General features: G+C 48.1%; 1 protein-coding gene across 1 annotated transcript in view; it reads left to right on the forward strand.

Moving 5' to 3' along the window:
• The window catches only part of LOC106750245 (midasin), a 114,950-nt gene that overhangs the window by 8,089 nt on the left and 85,691 nt on the right, over nt 1-21,170 (forward strand). Inside the window, exons 8-15 of the mRNA XM_014630446.1 lie at nt 71-257; nt 487-1,137; nt 1,198-1,681; nt 3,117-3,492; nt 4,527-4,844; nt 4,918-5,226; nt 5,393-5,617; nt 5,708-5,836. Coding sequence (XP_014485932.1) covers nt 71-257; nt 487-1,137; nt 1,198-1,681; nt 3,117-3,492; nt 4,527-4,844; nt 4,918-5,226; nt 5,393-5,617; nt 5,708-5,836 — 2,679 coding nt within the window. The remainder of the gene's footprint in view (nt 1-70; nt 258-486; nt 1,138-1,197; nt 1,682-3,116; nt 3,493-4,526; nt 4,845-4,917; nt 5,227-5,392; nt 5,618-5,707; nt 5,837-21,170) is intronic.

Below are 21,170 nucleotides of genomic sequence, written 5' to 3' on the forward strand. Positions count from 1 at the left end.
CCCCCGTTGGCCGACACGTTGATCGTCGCTTCGAGATCAACTTTTTCTTACAACCGCTCGTTTCTCTCAGGTGCTGTCTCGAGCGTTCAGAAATCGATTCGTAGAGCTGCACTTCGACGAGATACCGGCGAACGAATTGCAGATAATACTCAGTAAGAGATGCAACATGCCCGAATCGTACTGCAAGGAAGTGATCGGCGTGATGACGGATCTTCAGATAAGGCGCAAGAGTACGGCGGCCTTTGCCGGTAAAAAAGGTACGTGTCTGCTAACAGTGTCGCAATAAGTATTTGAGCTTTAAGAGACCGACCAATCACAGTTAATTATTCTCCTCGCGCTCGACTGTGATTGGTCAACTTCTCAAGACCTAAAATACCTATTGTGGGCCGACACTTGCGTAGCAAAGTTGACTGAAGAGAAGTCACGAGGCAACGCGCGCGATTTCGGTGCGAACAAACGTTGAATCTACTTCGCTGTATTTTTTAGGATTCATAACTCTGCGCGACCTGTTCCGCTGGGGCGAGAGGTACAGATTGGCCGACATAGATAGTGCGCTGTACGACTGGAGGCAGCATCTGGCGGAGGAGGGTTACCTCGTCCTCGCGGCCAAGGTCCGCAAGACGGAGGAAGCGGACGAGATCAGGCAGGTGTTGAAGAAACACCTGAAGAGGGACGTGGATCCCGACAGGTTGTTCACGCTGAACGGCGAGACCTCGCTCGTGACGAGGCGCATACTGGAAGAGATCCTGAACGACAGCGTCCCCGGCTTCGGTCACATCGTGTGGACGTACCACATGCGCAGGATGGCGGTGCTCGTGAAGAAATCCTGCCGCTTCAAGGAGCCGGTGTTGCTGGTCGGCGAGACCGGCGGCGGCAAGACGACGGTGTGCCAGCTGATCGCCGCGTTGAACGGGCAAACGATGCGCGGCGTCAACTGCCACATGCACACCGAGTCGTCCGACTTCCTGGGGAATCTGCGGCCGGTGCGGGAACACGCTGAGAACGAGGACGGGGGGAGGCTGTTCGAATGGGTGGACGGGCCTCTGATAAACGCCATGCGCGACGGCGACCTGTTCCTGGCCGACGAGATCTCCCTGGCCGACGACAGCGTCCTGGAACGATTGAATTCGCTGCTAGGTACGCGCTTCTTTCTTTCCCTCCGACCGTATCGTCCCGACTGACTCAATCTTCCCGCAGAACCGGAGCGCAGCCTTCTGCTGGTCGAGAAAGGAATCGAGTCCTCGCACGGCGAGGAGAACACCGCGATCCTGGCGGACGAGAGATTCGTGTTCGTCGGCACGATGAATCCCGGCGGCGATTACGGCAAGAAGGAACTCTCGCCGGCGTTGCGAAACCGATTCACCGAGGTGTGGTGCGAAGGATGCGCCGTCAGGAGCGATCTGCGCGACATAATAGCGCACAATCTTCGCGCCGAGTCGCGGCCGACGAGAGAATCCGTCGCCGACGCGATACTCAGATTCACCGAGTGGCTGCGAACCACCGAGGTGGGCGAGAAGCTCACCGTGAGCGTGCGAGACGCGCTCACGTGGGTGAATTTCATCAACACCTGCACCGTCGCCGGCGCCTCCTCGATGACGCTTACCATCGGAGACGCGTATTTCCACGGAGCCTGCCTCACCTACATCGACGGTCTCGGGTCCGGCTCGACGGCCGCGGAGAGGTACGCATCAATATCGGAATATCAAACGATCGCTCGTTCCGCTCGTCTCTCCAGTTTTCATTGTGAGACGTCTGAGTTCCCGGAATGACAAAAAGCGCGATATCCAATAATTTCGTTCGATCCCTTTGGTGATGAGGTGTCTAATAAACATTCGGGAGTACAAGAGATTTATACATGCAATGATTTTGTAACAGAAGATTTGAACGTAGGTATAAAGATAAAACTGATATCGGTCTTGAATATCAAACCGAACCCTCGTTGCGCTCGTCTCTCGAGTTTTCATTGTGAGACGTCTGAGTTCCCGGAACGACAAAAAGCGCGATATTCAATCATTTCATTTCGTTTAGATGTGTTCACGGGAGGATTAGATCCCTTTGGTAATAAGATGAATAATAAACATTCGGGAGTACAAGAAATTTACATATGCAATGATTTTGTAACAGAAGATTTGAACGTAGCCATAAAGATAAAACTGATATCGATGCTGTTATCTAAGTCATTCGTGTGAATTACTAATTATAAGTACTGATCTATTTAAAGGTTTGGATTCATTGTAAAAAGTGCGGTGCAATCCAACGAAAAAGAGAGGATAATTTCTTAGAACTCGAGGGGGAATTAGACGAGACCAGCCTTAACATCGAAGGGCAGTCTATTAATCCTCTCGGTACTTTAATTATAAAGAAAAATTCGGCCACTTAAAATCCTCCTCGGAGAGATAAGAATCCCAAAGATTTCGAGATCGAATTATAATTATGAGATGTAATTGGCAATGGTTCACTCTTAAGAAAGCTAATTTGTCGAAAAAGTTTCTTTCGAACGCGTTCTATCGAATAGCAATCATAATATGGCGACCAGATCAACGAGCCGTATTGAAAATGTGGTCGGACTGGCGCGCAATATAAAACTTTTCAAGTTTATACATTCTTGAAGTACTTACAACAGCGAGAAATAAACCCGAGTTTTCCGTAAGCCAAAGCTGTCACCGACTTAAGAATGATTTCCAAACGAAAGATCCGAACGAAATACCAGCTCGAGGTCTCGAATAGTGTCCATAGTTAGAAGAGCTCGCTGAAGAATAATTGTGAAGAATAATATTCTTCTTCTTCTGAAAATTTTCAAATCGTAAGCGAATAATAAAAAGTTACTCGGCTTAAAGCACTGCGAGACGTCATCGATAAAAATATTAAACAATAACGGGCGAATCTTTGGGGAACTCCGGAAAGTACATTAATATTTCTAAAGAATATTTCTAAGGAATGGGTTATTGCATTTAATAACCTGACGTCTATTAGTTAAAAAGCTAGAAATCCACTTGTGAAACGATCCACGAATCCCGAAAGTATATAGTTTAGGTAAAAGTATATTGCGATCAACCGAGTTAAAAGCTTAATAATGATCGGTTGTTATCGTTTCCGAATGCTCGTCTGATTTCCAGCGCTGAAAAATTGAAGAACTTCACGGACGCTGCCGTCCGCTTCATCAGATCGGAAGTCGAACGCACGATAAAATCAGACTTTAACACGGAGGCCTTCACGGTGAGGGAAGAAGCCGTGCTGAACGATTCGAGCCGTGTATTCGGGATACCACCGTTTTACATCGAGAAAGGCCCACAGGCCTGTCCCGATGATCCGGCGTTCACGTTTTCAACTCCTACCACGAGACTGAATACGTTGAAGTTGCTGAGAGCGTTGCAGTTGGGTAAACCGATCCTGCTAGAGGGCAGTCCGGGTGTAGGGAAAACCAGTCTGGTTTCTGCGCTCGCCAAAGCCGCCGGGCATACTTTGCTCAGAATCAATTTGAGCGATCAAACGGTGCGTATTATAATCAGGCGATTGAAAATATCGGTCCGGTTTCGGTCCACTGAAATATTTCATAAAGGTTCCGGTTTCGGTTTTCTGGACAATTAAAGTACCGGTAAACCGTTCAAATTACGGTTCATTTCGGTTCCGGCTCTTTAAACTTGTTTCCTTACTGAAACTTTTATTGACTTCAGTTTTATATATATAATGTATAATAATATATTATAGAAAATAATATCATTTCCTTGATGTAGATTACATTTCTTCACTATTCCAATTTTCTTTTTCGGATATATAATATTATCTAACTATTTTGGGTATATAATATTATCTAACTTTTTTGGATATATAATATTATCCTCGTTATTTGTAACCTTTTCCTAACGGAACATGTAAATTATATAGATTCTGAGAACATTTCGAGAATATCTCGATATTCTCCGAGCTTTCTCAGAAAATACACGTCCCGTTAATTTGTACAATTCAGGATGGATTGTCTTTCTATTTATCCCAAAATTGTAATATCTTACTTCTTCTATTAATCCTCTTCTGTTCAATATCGTATTCTTCAAGTTTATTTTCTTATTTGTCGCGATAACTAATCAATGTTCTGCTTTTCCGAGAGAAATAGAATTTTATTATGAAAGGGGAAAAAAAAACGATTATTTAAAATTACGAAATAAGAACCGAAATAATGAACCGAGAAGAATGGCAAACCGAAAAAAATGTAATGGTTCCGATTTCGGTTCCGGTTCTGTAGGCTTTATAAAATTTCGGTACGGTTTGCAGTTCCGGTCCGATAAAAATACCGGTTTCTGTACGGTTTTCGGTTTCGGTTCCGGTTCCAGATCCCTGATTATAATAACAATAAATGATTCTCACGCGCGATGGGTGAGAGGATTCAGTGTCGAAACGAGATAAATCTGCGAACGTTCATCTCATTCTTATCACCAAACCGTGGAAAACCAAGCACCCCCCTCCAACGAGCGTGCTTCCAATGGAAATCACAGAAGCCGAAATAATGGACATATTTCCGTCTGTTGCAGGACGTATCCGACTTGTTCGGCGCCGATCTCCCGGTGGAGGGTGGCAGAGGTGGCGAATTTGCCTGGCGGGACGGCCCGTTCTTGCGAGCTCTGCGAGCGGGATATTGGATTTTGCTCGACGAGTTGAACCTGGCCTCTCAATCGGTCTTGGAGGGCCTCAACGCGTGCTTCGATCACAGGGGGGAGATATACGTTCCCGAGTTGGGGAAGACCTTTTCGGTGAAGCCCGGCACGAGACTGTTCGCCTGCCAAAATCCCCTGCGTCAGGGTGGAGCCAGGCGGGGCTTGCCGAGGTCCTTTTTAAACAGATTCACTCAGGTATAACCTGCGCGGGATCAAATACAGCGTAGCTTGCGATTTGGGGAGTAAGCCGTTTTATCGTCTCTCGTAGATCGCCGTGGACGCGCTAACGAACGAGGACTTGAAGTTCATACTCAGCGTGCAATTCCCGCGACTCCCCGCGAGTTTGATCCACGACATGGTGCGGTTCAACGGTACGTTAGCGTCGGAGGTTGGCGTCGCCTGGGGACACGCCGGATCTCCTTGGGAGATGAATCTGCGTGACATCACGCGTTGGTGCGAAGCCACCATCGAAGCCGCTCGTAACGAGTCACGCGCCGATGAAGAACGCTTCAACCCGGGCGACGGTGTGGGGCTCATTTATGCCGACAGAATGAGAACCAAAGAGGATCGGCGGAAGGTGAGTCGATCGTCGCCACGTTGAATATCGAAAAATCGCCCAAGCAACGCGGAGTAAAGTTAGATTTGTATCCCGAGGCGAAATAAAGTGTCGAAAGTGCGCGGTGAAATCTAAAATCGTCAATTTTCCGCGTTGCACCATTGTTTCTCGAGCTTTGAATTCGCAGGTCTACGACATATATCAAGGGATATTCTCGCCCGAGAAATATCCGCTCCCGCCCAATCAGCCGCCCGTGCACATCACGGCGGCTAAGCTTTTCGTCGGCGACGTGACGTTAAGCCGGAGAGATTGTGGCGCCCACGAGGAGGGCGGTTTGTTATTGCTCAGAGACCAGAAAATCACGCTGAGAAGTCTCATGCAGTGCGTCAAGATGAATTGGATGTCTATACTGGTATCTGCCGCGTCACTACGTCATTTTCATTACGAAATACCGTGCATCCGTGAACAATTAATTATCAACCGTTTGAATTTGATGTCACAGGTCGGTGCTTCGGGTTGCGGTAAAAGCAACGTGGTTCGTCTACTCGCCGCTTTAACGGGCCAGCAGCTGAGGTCGGTCGCCGTGAATTCCGCGATGGACACAACGGAGATATTAGGCGGCTTCGAACAGGTAAGTGGCGACGTGAGACAGATGATTGAATGTTTTCTCCATCGGTCGGCGATCTCCGATCTTTATATGTGTGTTTGAAAACGCGCGACACGCTCTCGCGTTCATTTATCGAAACGAAACGGAAAATCGCTCTTATTAATTAACACCGCACGGTTTCATGCTGGAAAATTGATATTCCGGAGACCGTTTCTTTAAAAGGAAAAGAGTGGCGAACTCGTTTATAGAAGCTGTCGGGTCTCATTCCGGCCGGCCATTGAAACGGCAAAAGATATATAAGAAACAAGTTATACGTATTACACATATCTTTATTTAAGGTATGTGAGCAAGGTTTTTTACATATACATATATACACTTATATGTATTGCATGCTTTCTCTGACGAGGACAGATTTGTGATTTGTATAGTCTGCGTAGTTTGGTGTGTCGCTTAGTGTATCTTCCGCTTGTCAGTTCGCAGCGGTTTTTCGGTATCTCAGGCACCGTTCCCTTAGAAATGTCCTTAACAATACTTTCCCCTGACGAGATTATTTAGAATAATTTACTCCATTCAACGACCCTCAAGTACCCTCAAAAGAAAAAAAGGAAAAGAAGAGTTCATTTTCAATAACAATTCCCAATGCATATTCCCAATATTTCATGCATGAAATATTCGAAAAAATTAGGAAATTATTTTCTCTTAACCTGTTAACCGGGGAATTCCTTTTTTAACTACGCAACACGGACGTATTTATACATCCCGCTCGGTTAACAGGTTAAAAAGATAAGGGAAACTTCTCGAGTCAATTTGACTTGGATTTCATTCTAGACGATAGAACGGGATGAAAAATTCATGCGAAATCGAACAAGTGATCGTCAAGTCGCTCTAAATTTTATAACTCGTTTTGAGAGAGGGAAATGAGGTAACAACTGTGAAAAAGAAACCGAGACACATTGCGAAAGAATGACCGTACAATATATTGAACGCGTGAATATCGAAACAGCGCCGGAGTCATCGGCGTATCCGCACGTTTAAATCCTCCTGTACATCCTGCATGTTGTTTCTCCTCACAATTGCCGTTCGTCATCGTCGATATAGGCCACTTTCGTTCTCTCCCGATCGTAGCGTTTACAAAATTACGATAAAAAATTTCCGGCCTCGCTCGGACATTTTCTTACTTTACACGCGTACGTACTGTATTTCTACATTTAGACATTTATCTCGTACGCAATTTATATATGTATGTATCTTTAAAGCTCGGTCTACAATGTGCTGTTTGCGTCTTGTTTCTCGCCCTCTGCCTATTCTTCGTAAGGAGACAGAAGCCCTCACGGAAGAAAGATAGAGAACAAGGAACAAGACGCAGAGAGCAGGTCGCAGACCAAACTTGAGGAAAGAGAAGATGCCGTGCGCGGTAGTTGCGATTAATTGACTTGTACTCAAGCAGCTTCCTCCGCGCGCTGCTCCCGGCGCTGATCTCCGGCGAAAAGTGAAGGAAAGACGGCTTCGGGATGGGGATATTAATTCCACGTAATTTTAATATCGATACCAACCGTCTTTGTGACATCTCACTCCGCCCATCACACTTTCCCGCGTGCAAACGCGTAAAAACGCTTCGCATCGTTGATATGCGCTTTTCGCTATACGGTAACAAATAGTCTCTATACTAACACCTTTAATACACTTTAATACATATCGTATATTTCGGTAGTGCCAATAATGCATATTTTGTTGTTTATTTTTTTGTAATTTCTGAAAAAAACAAACAAACAAAATCGCAGCGATTTCGATCTCTCCATATCCTCGAGCGGTTTTATAAGTGACACAAACACACACACATCGACGTCAGTTATCGGATTTTTCATGCTCGAAAAAGCTTCGATATCTCCCTTTTATATCGCGATTGAAATACACCTGTCACTAGTCGAGAGAATGATTCCTCACGATTACGTTCCGCCGACCACAATGTAACACGGCGCGGTCTGATATGAATAATTTTTACAGATTTTCTTTTTTTTCCTTTCACATAGAATTCACGGATCGCTTTATTCTCAGCGATTCTTACAAACGGGGGAGTCGTGTTTTCACCCCTGCGGAACACTAACACCTACGTGCCATAAAAAATCACGTGGCAAAATAATTTTAAACCCTGATCAAGCTTGGTCGATTCTGAGCTCGGTTAACTGAGTTTTGATTGTTCTTAAACGTTATTATCCCTCTCTCATCCTCTCTCTCGTTTCTTCTCGTCTCAGTGCCCGCACACTCCTTACGGCTTCTTTAAATGTTTTCGAGCACCGCTGATCCTTTCTGTGCCGCGATACTTCTCGGGAAACATGATGCCGAAAAATCGTTCGGGTCTTTTTCTTTTTTTTATTATTACGATATAATATTATGTAAAGGTGATCTGAAATACGCAGGGGTACTCGGCGCGCCGTTTTGAATCCGAAGTATCGCAATAAATTCACGCAAGCTTCGTTTGTAATTAAATTCGGATATATTGAAAACGACTGTACGAAGAACGTCGACGGAGGGCGTGAGGGGCGAGGGGGGAGGAGGGTAAGAGCAAACGTACAAAACGATCGTTCCGACGAAATCAGGAGAACTGGTTTTATCTACCCTCGCCGTGATTGCCTCCGAGTTTCTTACCTCATTCGCAGAGTAAATGACCACGGAGGGGGGGGGGGGCAGAAGAAATTTGCTGATACCGGAGATTCGTCTCTCCTCCGCTTTCCTCGTTAAGTCGCTCCTTCGTTAGGGACGAAAATATTTCTCCGTGTGTGCGTAACGCGCGATCGGTCAAATTGACAGGACATTGATGCATTGTGCAAACGTGATGGGCATGGAAGAGGGAGGGGAGTCTTGCGAATTTCAAAATCTCGCATAGAAAATATATATATAATCCAATATATATATATATATATATATATATATGCTATCTCATCTCGAGAAGAAGGTCGAGCTCTCAGGTGAGAGAAGCTCGCGCGAGCGGGTGCCACATTTTTCTTTTCATATGAAGGACTTGAAGCGCGGCAGGACTGCGCGTTTCGATCTGTGCGTATGTGTGTGTGTATATACTAGTAAGTGCACCTATATCTCGGCCTAAACGAAGGAACTATGGATCTCCTCCTTCTCGTTACACACATTCTCTCTCTCTCTCTCTCTCTCTCGTCCGACGACCGCATTGAAGGAAGTGTAACTGAAGAAGGCAGACCTCGAGTTACACAATTATCTAATGTATCTAAAGTATCGCGTATCGCTCTATCTATATACATTTTGTGTGTGTGTGTGTGTGTATTTTCTAAGAACCTATCAGTGAGACACCACAATGACGAAGACTAGGACGTTCATAAGCAATCACAGATACATTCAGATGATGCCCAGTGGACTACGCTTCTTCCCTCTTCTCGATTTGCGTCTGTACGGCCTTACCTCGCGCGAGTACGGCAAGTATTTATCGTCGTCGCAAGCGAAGTTCGTCACATAGAGAAGAATTGATATTCCAAAAGTTCCGGGTCGACTGAGCGATACAGCCGACGACATCGACAGGTTTTACACGGTAGCTCTCGCGATTGTGTGCGAACATACTTTCATTGTTTGCGGCGCGAATATATAATATACACGCAGAATGTCCCGGAACTGCGCGGGTTCTCCCGGGCTTACGATGTGTGCGCCCGGGGGATCGAGTTCTCGAGTTGACGAAAGTCTCGCGAGATCGAGACGGAAGTGGAGTCGCGCCGCCGATCGATCTGACGGCGAATTTTACTTCACATCGTTTAATCGTTGCGCGTTCAAGCGCGCAACGTGCGGCGTTGAAATGCAGCGATTGTCCGGGGCGTCCTGCGCATACGGTGAAACCGGATATTCGTCTTACGGTAAAAATTCCCGAGAGGGATACACCACGGAACGCTCGGTTGTCGCCACGTCCCGAGCGTAAAGTCGACGTTACTCCTCGGGGATGATGAGAGCACAACGATCTCTTCGGTGATCGATTACACACGTCTCGAGCGGCAGCCTCCCTCGGACACGACGGTTGCGCCGCAAAATTGGGAAAACAACGTGCGAGTTCTGCGAAGAGAATCAGCCTGTGTCGAGAATTTGGAGTCTGTCGGCCGATTCGCACGTGCCGGAATCGCCGACGGAAGATAAGCTACGGTCGATTCGTGCTGTTATTTCGCGGCAGGTCCGACTTGGTTCGCGTAGAAAATGAATTTCGGGTAGGAGAGATTGATCGTTCACGCTGTCGTGGAAAAAACTGTCCGAGCGTGAAGCTTCGCGGGAGTTCCCGAGAACGAGGACGCAGAAATGCGCAAGCAGCAGTCGCGATGTTCGATAACACGCGGCTCACTTTGATTGATTTCTCTCGGCTTCGTCGACTATGCAAACGTCCGGAGTCGGAGTGACGATAGTCCGGGAAAGGGCGCGAAGGGGTTTTTCCCCCGAGAAATTGATTTCTAGTCTCTTCGAACGAACGGTCTTTACGTCGTAGCGTGTCGATCGCTATACGAGATCCGGCGTCGAAACGTTTTCGCCGTGAACGTCCGGCCGACATCCTCGCTCTCGTTTATTCGCTCGGCGGATCGCTGCTCGGCGGGCTCATTTGGAGATCGTTCAGCTCCGACGGCGGCGGCAGCAACAAGCTCGCCCTCCTGGACAACTCCCCGTCGTAGAGGCTGGAGGTGCTCTTCGGCCTCGAGGATAGGCTCCAAGGGTCGGGCGGCACGATCGAATCGTCCTGCGTAATAATTCCACACAATCTTGTTAAAGACGTTAAAGATAGAACGCTTAAAGATAGGGGCTTAAGCTTCTACGGTTTACACAGGTGTACAATGGTCGCCTTTCTTGATGAAACAAGTCGTGCTGAGTTGAAATCCGGCGGCCAGAATTTGCCTGGTGTCACGTAAGAATTGTGAAATATATTCACCTCAAAGCGAAGAAACCAGCCGTTTTTTCAGGCTCTCCAGTTGAAATAACAATGAAACGAAGCGAGACACCAGGTAATTCTACCAGCAGGATCGAACTCAGCATGAAACAATCCGTCGGAAATCATATATTCTCCTAGATTTTCCTGGAAAGGAAAGATATTTTTTATCCACGGAAACAAATAACTTGATCTAATGTGATCACGTTTTCGGCAGATACGTCAAATATTTCAAGCCGCATCGATTTTCGTAAAATATGGTACCCTAAAGTTTCCGGGGTTGCTGATTACAAGTCGAAAATGAGAAATATTCAAATCCAATATGGCGGACTCGAACGAAAACGTGACATCAGGTAAAGCTATTTGTTCCTGTAGAAAAAAAAAATATTTCTCCTTTCCAGAAAAAAGTACATGATTTTCGGTAGAATTCGCGTGTCTCGCTTTCATCTCGTCGTTATCTCGTCTGGAAAACCTCAGAAAAACGGTGTTTTTCGCGCTTTCAGGTTAGAATATCTCGAAATCCCGACATGATATAAAAATTCCGGTGGTCGGATTTGAATTCAGCGCATCAAAAAAAAAAAGAAAAGAAAAAAGAACAGGAAGCGACTCTTTATTAAAAGAGGAAGGATTCAAAGACCTCTCTCGGTATGCAGGCCTGCGTTATTATTCGAACAGCGACCCTACCACCAGTAAGTGTTTGGCAGTCGGTGGCAAGGGTGGTTTCAGGAGCGCCACGTCGGTAAGATTGCAGGCCGGCGGCGCGACCTGCGCCGCCAAGGGTGGATCCGGCGGCGAGGGTAGGTTCATCGGCGGCTCGTAACAGGGCGGCTGGACGTTCTGTATCGGGCTGCCCGCGGCGGATCCGAGGATCCAGCGGGCTATACTCTCGCAGCAGCCGCAACACACATCCGATATCCCCTGCCGCAAGCCCCGGTGCAGGGCGAGAAACAAGGCCGGGTTCACGAAGGCGTGCACGTACGCGATGTGTAGGGTCACCTGGCGTAACACAGGCCACAGTGTAAGACGGTGATTGCAGGACGGACATGCCCTCCCCTCCCACCCCCGGCAACGTACCAATTGTAAACATAAACATGCGCGAGTTAATTGAAGATCGCGCGGTAGCTTATCTTGCGTTGCGAAAGCCCTCGGGAAGGCGAGAGGTAAACAAGAGCTGTGGTCTCTTCTTCTTTGGAAGGAACCAACGGAGCGGAATTAGTTACCCTACGTACTGTGTGTGGACGGTGAAAATGACCGGCCTGATATAATCGTCTGCGGATTTGATCATCCCGATGATCTAACGGAGGATATGAAGTTTGAAGGGGGAATTTTCGCGGAGCGCAGGCAGCGTTCTTTTTTCTATTTACGCGCGGAATAATGTCGGAAAGTTTGCTCGGGAGAGTTTGCGGGAGAATAATTAACTTTTGTCTTTTCGGTGGGGAAATTCGTGTTTTCCCGAGCGCTTCTCCTGCGGCAATTCCGGGGGATGAAACTTGGCCGTGCACGAGTCGTGCGTGTTTCGCGGTGTTGCGTTAGATAAATGATGGGCCGTGAGTTGTCGAAAATCGGATCGATGAATAAGTGGGACGCGTCTTCCCTTAATGACGAAGATCCCTCAGACCGCGTTTTCTTCCGCGATCTGCGCTCGGGAAATGTCGAAATGCCGGGAACACGTTGCACCCCGCTAGGATTAAACGCGCCTATCTCGCGCATCCGTTGTTCCCCGTTGCCGCGTCGGCATCAAAGCAGCCGCCCTGCGACGGAATTATTGCGTTACTCACCTCGCGAACTTTTCCCCCTCCTCCCGGAATTGATATTCTCGCGGAAAGATTCTTCTTCCGCGCGCAACTCTCTCCTCCCCTCGCGGCAGTCGCGAATTCGCTCGATCGCGATTCACGGGCGAACGTGGGCGAATCGACACGGTCGATCGAGTTTCGCTTTCGCGTTTTCCCGGCGAACTTTTCGCATTTATCCCCATCGACACGCGTCGTGTCGTTATGTATCGGGGAGAGTCGGACGGAAGTCGTTACCCTCCTCGCGAGCTTCGCACGCGCCTTTTTCGGCGTGCCGTGTCGCGTGAAGTTCCGTCGAACTTCGGAAAAGCGAGAGCGTCCACGCGTGAGCGAAGAAAATAAGAGGAGGAGAGGGAAATTCAAGCGGGCTCTCGAAATTGCCGGCGACATCGCCTCGACGACGACGCTCTCCCATTCCGCACGGTTTGTATTGATATTCCGCGCGTAAACTACACGATCGCATCAACCGATTATTCCTGGCGCGCGTGTCCCTCAATATTAACGGTGGGATCTTATTAGTTCGCGCAATGAATAAACAATGCCGACATTTCGCCGTCGCTTTTGTTCGATTTCGACCCGCGAACACCCCGCCCCGTTCCCCGTGTACGGGACGCGTATTAATATCCGCCCTGATGTCGCCGAGGATGCGCAAACACGCGATTACATCACGGATTGTGGATGCTGTGCGCCGACCGAAGGAGCGGATTTTCGAGATCGCGCGCGCGTTAACACCGGGAGGCGCGTTGAAACGACGGCTACGAAACAGCCGTTATCTCGCCGCGGGAGTCTATCCATTCTAATTACCTCGTAGCCGGTAGGATTGCCTATGACAGGATGGTGCACCAGGGTAACGAAAAACAATGGTCCCCAGAATATGACGTACGCCGCCGTTATGACCAGGAACATTTTCACTCGTTGCACGCCCTCGCGTTCCATCCTGCGCAGATAATTCCTCATCTTCCGGTGTTCCTCGACGGCGCCGCCCCTCTGCAAATACATCGACGAGATTTTCTTTCTTCCCCCGACGTCCCCACGTCTTCGTTTCATCCGACCGCGGGCGTTCACAAACACCGAGAAGATCAACATGCGCGGAATCCCGAGGTGATTGTCAGTTACGTGTAGAAATGAAAAAAATGAAACGTTGCTTCCGTCCTGGTCCACAATACACGCTTTAAGTCTGAAGCTCTGAGAAGTTGACCGATCACAATCGAATTCTAGAAGAATAATCAATTGTGACCGGTCAATTTCTTAAGGCTCAGAGCTTAAATTCTCACTGCAGAGCCCGCTTGATTGCGTTTAAAATGATCGATCGAATCGGAGATCGCGCGCGAGACGAGCTCGTTTTGCGCGCCCTGGAGACGTATTGCGTTTCCATTGGAAATGATTAAGTCGACGAGCCTTACTTTCGGCGTCGTGCCGTTCCTCGTGTCGGCTACGCCGTCCTCGGTCGCGAGCGCGTTCGTCGCACCCTGGTGTCCTCCGGTCACGTTAACGAGCGTTGTAACGAGACCAGCCACTCGTACCTGCAGATAAACACGGAAACGGGAGGAATTGTGTGCAATTGGACGAATAATATTCGCGCGAAATCCCGAGATAGCGTCACATCGATAGAGATATCCTAATATAAAAATGTATCTCTCTAGTGGGCGAGGAATTTGAAATTTCAAGTCACAAATAAAATTACGTTTACATTTCAATCGACACATATTCAAAACACACGTCTGTTCCCGTTATTATCAACAATGGTGCCTTAAAACATAATTCGATCGATAGACGAGTCGTATTATGAAGCTGGTCAGCCCGGGAGTCAGTGAAATGTAAAAAATTAAGGTGGACTTTATAACACGGCCAGGAAGCGTGCAGTTTAATGCAGATTCCAAACGGCAGTTCTGAACGGAGTTTTCGCGGCAAAAATACTCCCGATGGTTCGCCAATCCTTCGGAGAGAAGACACGAACGTGTGAAAATATTTTGATTCTACCATGGAGGCGAAACCCGGGGACTCTTCTGGCATAGCGAACCAGTGCGCTGTCCGCCACGCTCGTGCTCGTAAAATTTCACATCTCGATATTTCCATGAAAAATTGCACGTACCGCGGTTTATTTTTCCAAATAATACAAATCCATTTTCGGGAATAATCGACGGTTCGGTAGCTATGCTTACAAATCAATATAAGAAGAATAGACTGACGGGGGTGAGGGGGATGGCTAGAAAACGGATTCCCCTTTGCCGCAGCTCGCGAGCGACGTTTTCGCTTACCGCCTCGACGTTGGCCTTCGTCAGGTCCCTGTGCAACTTTCTCAAGTGGAAGAGCGTGAGCGCCACGCAGATGATATTGATGACTATCCAGAGGACGTTGAGTATGTAGTGACGAAAAGGGCCGTGCACCAACGGACAGCTGGGCGCGTTGTGGCCGCTTTCCGTGTTCGCCGCCAGGGCACCGCTGAGAAACGTGGGTCCCAGATTGATCGTTATACTGGCGAACCAGATCATGAAGGTGCCGAAGAGCACGCACTGCGAACAGCGAGAAGTCCGTTCGAGAAAGTTTTCACGATCGAGAATCCGCTCGACCCTCCCGAGCTTCTCCCCGGGTTTTTCCCGAGCTCATTTCTTTTCCGCGCTCACATCTCCGTTCGGGCTTGAACAATTGTTTTTAATATGATATAATAATATATTCAGACTAATAATATACCGATTGCTATATCGGCTGACGGTGGGGCACATTTTGGAGGACGTGTTTACCGCGGTTCGATCAAAACATTCGACGCTACGCAAATCATATCTCGGACGGGCTTCGTGAATATTCGGCCGAAGCACGGGCTATTTTAACCTAATTACTTGATCAACGCCCGTAATTTCTGTGAATTAGCTGCACGGCCAAAGAGAGAAAGAGAACGAATTTAAACCGACAGATTGAAATGGAATACCGGCCGCATCACGTTTGATCCGACTATTCGTGTCTCGCGCCGGCAGGACGTATCTCGACAATTATGCAAACTCGCGCGACTTCGTTCAGCGTGGCGCGTTTTTGCGGACAAAATCGCGAAGATACTATCAAGGATATCGATCGTTACAAATGTCGGGTAAATTTTTCGCTGTTACGTACGCGTGTTCGGAGAGACCTCCGTGGAATTTCGTGAATATTCATCCGCTCGATCAAGCGTGAAGCAGCCTCATTCGGAGCATCGCGATCGGCCAGCCCGGCGAATTTACGGTAAACCCGTTATCCTCGCTCAAACTCCGGAGTCGGACGCGGAGCCCTGTAATCCGCAACTGATTCGCCATCGCGAGGAGAGGCCACTTTACCGAAGCCGAGGCAAGTTTTGATCGGACCGCGCGATGTTCGCCGGGGAAATACAGGAAACGCCACTTTGAGTCCTCGCATTATCGCTAATAAACAGCGATTCTCCAGACCGGCGGGCGAAATAACGCGTCACGAGACACGTTCACGTCCCACCGCCGGTATATTTCCGAGGCTGTTCGTCGCGAATAAACGACGGTCCGTGAGGAAGAATTAAAGGCGAGCTTTCGCACGAGAAAGAGAGAGAGAGAAAGAGAGAGGGTATCAGAGGCGAGCCGGTCGAAATAACCGCGAAAATGATTATCTCGGCGGCCCGCAGAGGTGGAAATAGAAATGGCAATTTTCCCAGCGGATACGTAATAATAGGCGCACGCTTAACGACTGCGGCGACGGCGCGTCATTAGGATTTCGTCCCCTGCAAAAGCGAGTCGAGTGTCACTCGGAGGCGCACAGGTTACCGCGTTAAATTAATTTGGGACTGCCGGCTGCTTGGTAGACGTGCGCGTGAGAAAGCCGAGTCGTTAAGGAATTAATTGCGCTAATTTCCCGTTCTTGGACGGGTAGTGCGGGACCGCTCGTAATAATAACCAAGTTACGCTTCCCTCTCGTAAGATTCGAAGCGAACTTTCGAAGCCTTCGTTTCGATGTGAACTCGACGGGGAGGGTCATGACTTTTTCCACTCGGTGAGACTCTCTCTCTCTCTCTCTCTCTCTGGCTTTCCTCCTTTTGAATTGCTTAATTAAATATTCCGATAGAGCGGGGGCGGAGGCGGTGAAATGAATACAGACGCGTGGGAGCGCGAATTTCGCCTTTGATTATCGACGACAAATCGACACAGCCGCTGATAATCAACGCTCGCGAACTGAAACGAAATCCCTTACTTTAATACTTTACAAGCAGCGCGTTCTCGTGTTTTTTTTTTTTTTTTCGTGATTCAACGCGAAGATTTACTACGCCGTTACAAACGCCGACCGTCCCCAGCCGCCGATTTATTATACGAGCCCCGCCGCACTTCCGGCCAAGACCGTGTGCATTAACTCGTCCCCATCGTGTGTGGCGACACGATTAATTTCCCTTTGGAAAATCCGTTTCTCTCGCTCGCCCCCCTCCTCCCGCGTGGACGGTCCGCACCGCAATCAGTCACCGCTAAATTCGCTATCACAATGCCGCGGTTAGATGGAAATCTCTCTCTCTCTCTCTCTCTCTCTCTCTCTCTCTCTCCTGCCACGTGCGAGATAGACGGTCGTATTCCGACGAAGTCGCGCGTTTCAACCGGAACGTGGAGCGTTTCCGGTCGATCTCCCAAAAACTAACAGGTCGAACTTGACTCGAGCTTTTCCGAAAGCTGCGCCTACGCTTCATCGAACGAAGCTGCTTCGTTTTGCCAAAGCGTAAAAATGGAATTTCACTATACGATTAATCGCCGGAATAACGATAGATATCCGATCTCGAGAGATTCGAAACGTATCAAGAATTCTCCGATCGCGCCGTCGAAAATGACGAAACGGCCGAGCTAAGCCAATTCTCACCTGAGGTGAGTCCATCAGCAGGGGAGCGGTCAGGTCTGCCTCCTCGTCGCTCTCCGGGAATACCGGGCTGTCGTTTAACACGGTCGTTAGCATATTCACCGTCGAAACGGTCACCAGCAGCAGAAAGGCAGTCTCGACCAGGGAGCACTTGTTAACGGGCTGACAATTCAATATACTGGAACCCAGAGGCAGCAATATAGCTGCCCTCGCGCAGTCCACCATGGCTTGGTGGAATAACAGTCCCTGAGACCACCTGTGAATAACCCGTGGGATAAACCGTGCGTCAACGCGTCTCCCTGCCCCCTCCCCACGCGTCTCTCGCCCCGAGACTTCGCGTGTATATCCTCGCTAATTCCGAACTTGATACCGCGTCCTCTGCGAGATTCGTCTTCCAGATCACGTCCGGATTCGAAGGATCTCTAACTCGCAATTAAATTGCGTTGGAAGATAAAATTCACGCGGACCGTCGCGAAATTCCGTCGGGTTTTCTCGGAAAAATGAGACGGCAGCGAAGGTATTCTCACGTTGGAAACGCTTAATTCACGACACTGCATTTGCAACCACCATGGTGAGCGAAAGAGACACCGATGATGTATCGGCGTTTTCCGCGTTGGTCAATGTTGGAAGTCGATACTAAATCGATAGTGGGACACATTCCGAGTGTTCGATGCTACATTTAGGGATGCATTGCCCATGTCGTGCGCAATGTGCTACACGTATCTCCGATCGGAGTATCGAGAGAGAGAGAGAGAGAAGGTATATACATTTCGATCGGTCAATATTATGTTTACTCGTATGGGCGCAACGGCATACGATGGAAACTTTATTCGGTAAACAGCACGTGCGGCGGTTGCACCCGAGCCTGAAATAAAGTTTAATAAGTTTCCGGCCAAGGGTGGTAATCTCGCGAGATTGAGGCATGCTCGCATACGTGATGTAACTAGATTCACCCTTAACCTCATAAATTTTATTCGAGAGCGAATGAAAAAAGAGAGGGGAGGAATATCGCGCGCGCGTGTGATGCGGCAATTCGCTTTATTTTATTGCAGCGTGTTACCATTAGACGAACACGCTGAACTCGCAATATACACGAACGACATGAAAGACACGAGAGACAGACAGACAGTATGCGATACACAAGCACGCGATACGACGTGCATTGCAGTTATATTTTTCCATATTAAACGGAGAATTCTGCAGCCGATCCCTCCTCCCTTCTTCTCTCTCTCTCTCTCGCTCGCTCGCTCGCTCTCTTCTTCTCCGATAAAAATCACGATCGTGTAATCTTCGAAGCGTCGACATCGCGATGCGTGTGATATTCACCGAAGCGGCTTTTGTCTCCCACGAATGAACCGACCTCGAGCGCGTCACGACGCGCCGGGGATTTTCGGATCAGTCGGTGTGCAAAGCGCACTCATAAAGCGCGTTCCGTTCTGCCGAGGCGAGATTATTATTACACGTATTCGCGTACCTGCGCAACTGTCGCTTCGCCAGTATCAGCGCCATGAGGATGATATTCGCCCCCATCCCCAATGCGCCCAGGCTAAATATGACGGTGGCCTCGGTCACACCACCAGGGTGACACTGGAACACCTTGGTGGTGTTGGACGTGACATTTCCGGAAGCGCCGATGCCGAACCTCAAATTGGCTCCGATCATCGCTACCGCTGAACCTGCGCGGGGAAGAGAAGGAAATCACTCGATTTACATCGTTGTCGGGAGACTTCGTGTTCCGATGAGCGATCTTGAACTTTGAACTTACTTGATTATATCTAAATAATAATGTCGAGATACTTTGCGTTCCGTTACTTACGACGCTTTGTTACATTTTTTCCCCTTTACAATATCTCGGTGTAATTCACTAATTGTCCAGCTTGGGTAGTAATATTTAGCTGTTTAGCTATTACACCCTTTGGCCAATTAACAAATATACAATCGCCATATATATGTGTGTGTATACGAAGAAAATATTAAAGTAAAAATGATCATAAAATCGTGTAGTTGGATCATATTTTAGCGATGTGTACAATGAAGTACATTTTGTGGTAATTTTACTACTATATTTCTTCCATGTATAAATACATATACATGTGTATATGTGTAGCTACTAACTAGAAGTCTAATAGAATTATATTATTATTATTATTATTTTAATACATTTTACTTGATTATATCGTTTGTAGCGCGACTAGAAGATCCCCCAGCCTCTGTGCATTTCGAATCGAATTCTGAAATGAATACTGGATTCGATGATTCGAGTGGACAAGGCTCGAGGAAAACGAAAGTCTTCCATCTCCCGATTGAGGAACTTCGCGCTTTAGCTTCGCGAGTGCACGTGAGGTAGAAGCACGGAACTATTGCAGATAGTTGAAACTGACAGACCGGCGTTCAGCTAAAGTTGCTGCTCGCGATCGCTATTTAGCACCTATTTAGCGCATGCAGAGTACAAGGCAGGAATCAGCAGCGTTGTGCTGGGGTCGCGGGTTCGGTGATTCGTAATCGGTGAAGAGCGCGAGAGAATCTCCGGTATTCGTATCTTCCCGCTAAATCTCGAGCCACCGGGCTTCCACCGTGCTCCCATTGAAACCCGGTTACTCTAGTTAGCTCTCTCAATGATCCACCTCGCGCTTTGCGTGTAACTAGAGGCCAACGACTAATTGAACCGCCGATTATCGGGCGTCCCGATGATTACAGAATCAGCGACAACGATCTCGACCGATGATCTCTATCAATTCGAATTATTGCGCTTTGATGCGCGCTTCATTAACGGTACTAACGACTGGGAACGGACTCTCTCGTCCTCTCGAAATAATACGCTACGTCGGAGTTATCGCGAAACTGATACTAGATTTCGTTCGGAGCTTACAGGATCGTTATTGCGACTTGACCGCTCTGAGTGTTTCCGCTCTCCTGTCGAATCTATCTCTTCCGTTCAAATTTTCACGGAACGCCGAAACATTTTCCCGCGAGGATCGCGCACGGCGCCTGGTGGATATTCGGTATTTTTTTTCTTTCGGAGAAACGTCGCGAAGAAATATTATTTCACAAAGTACACACATCGAGCGTTCGGCAGCGTCGCAAAATACCGAAACGATCACGTTTTATTAAAAGCATCGCCGTTTTTAGCCCCCCCGAGGCTATCTTCGTCGATTCTCCTCGCAATTTTCCACCCTCTTAAATTATTTTCACGCGAGCCCGCCGCATCCAAAGATTCCCGAAGGAAAGGCGTGAAATATCCATCCGAGCGAACGCGATACACCTGCTGTTTATTCTTTCGCCTGAATTCAGTCGGGCGGGCGCGTTTCGTCGAAAGAAAGCCGAGGAAGTGAGAAAATAGCGGAGAGACTTTATGGAGCGGCGGCTCCATAGAATCTTACAAATATCTCGGGGATTGCACGCTGTGTGTTGCCGTTGCGTTGTTTGTCGGAACTACCGCGCTTTTCTTCGCGCACACGAATTCTTCGCTCTATTTCGAGTCGACTTTCCCTTGTCAAGAAGACTTGTCGAGATACCGAACGTCGAGTCTTAAGAGAGAAAGGGACCAACTTCTCGCGAACTTGATTTCAATCTTGGAAGGGAACAAAAGGTCCTTTTCTTTTCCATTTTTCTTTTTCAGCCAATGTTTAAAGATACCTTTTCATCGTCGCGTAGGAACGAATGTACGGCGAGCCGAGCGCGCGGATCAATGCGACGAAACGTGTTTTATTTAATTACCGTGAAACCGTCTCTTTTGTTAACGTTGCGTCAAGTCGAATGAACGAAGCGCCGGATATGCAAACAGGCGAAATTCCGCGACGAAAAGTGTCCGGATTGGAAAAAT

Source organism: Dinoponera quadriceps, unplaced genomic scaffold, assembly GCF_001313825.1.
Source record: "Dinoponera quadriceps isolate SergipeBrazil2010 unplaced genomic scaffold, ASM131382v1 scaffold5274, whole genome shotgun sequence".
NCBI lineage: Eukaryota > Metazoa > Arthropoda > Insecta > Hymenoptera > Formicidae > Dinoponera > Dinoponera quadriceps.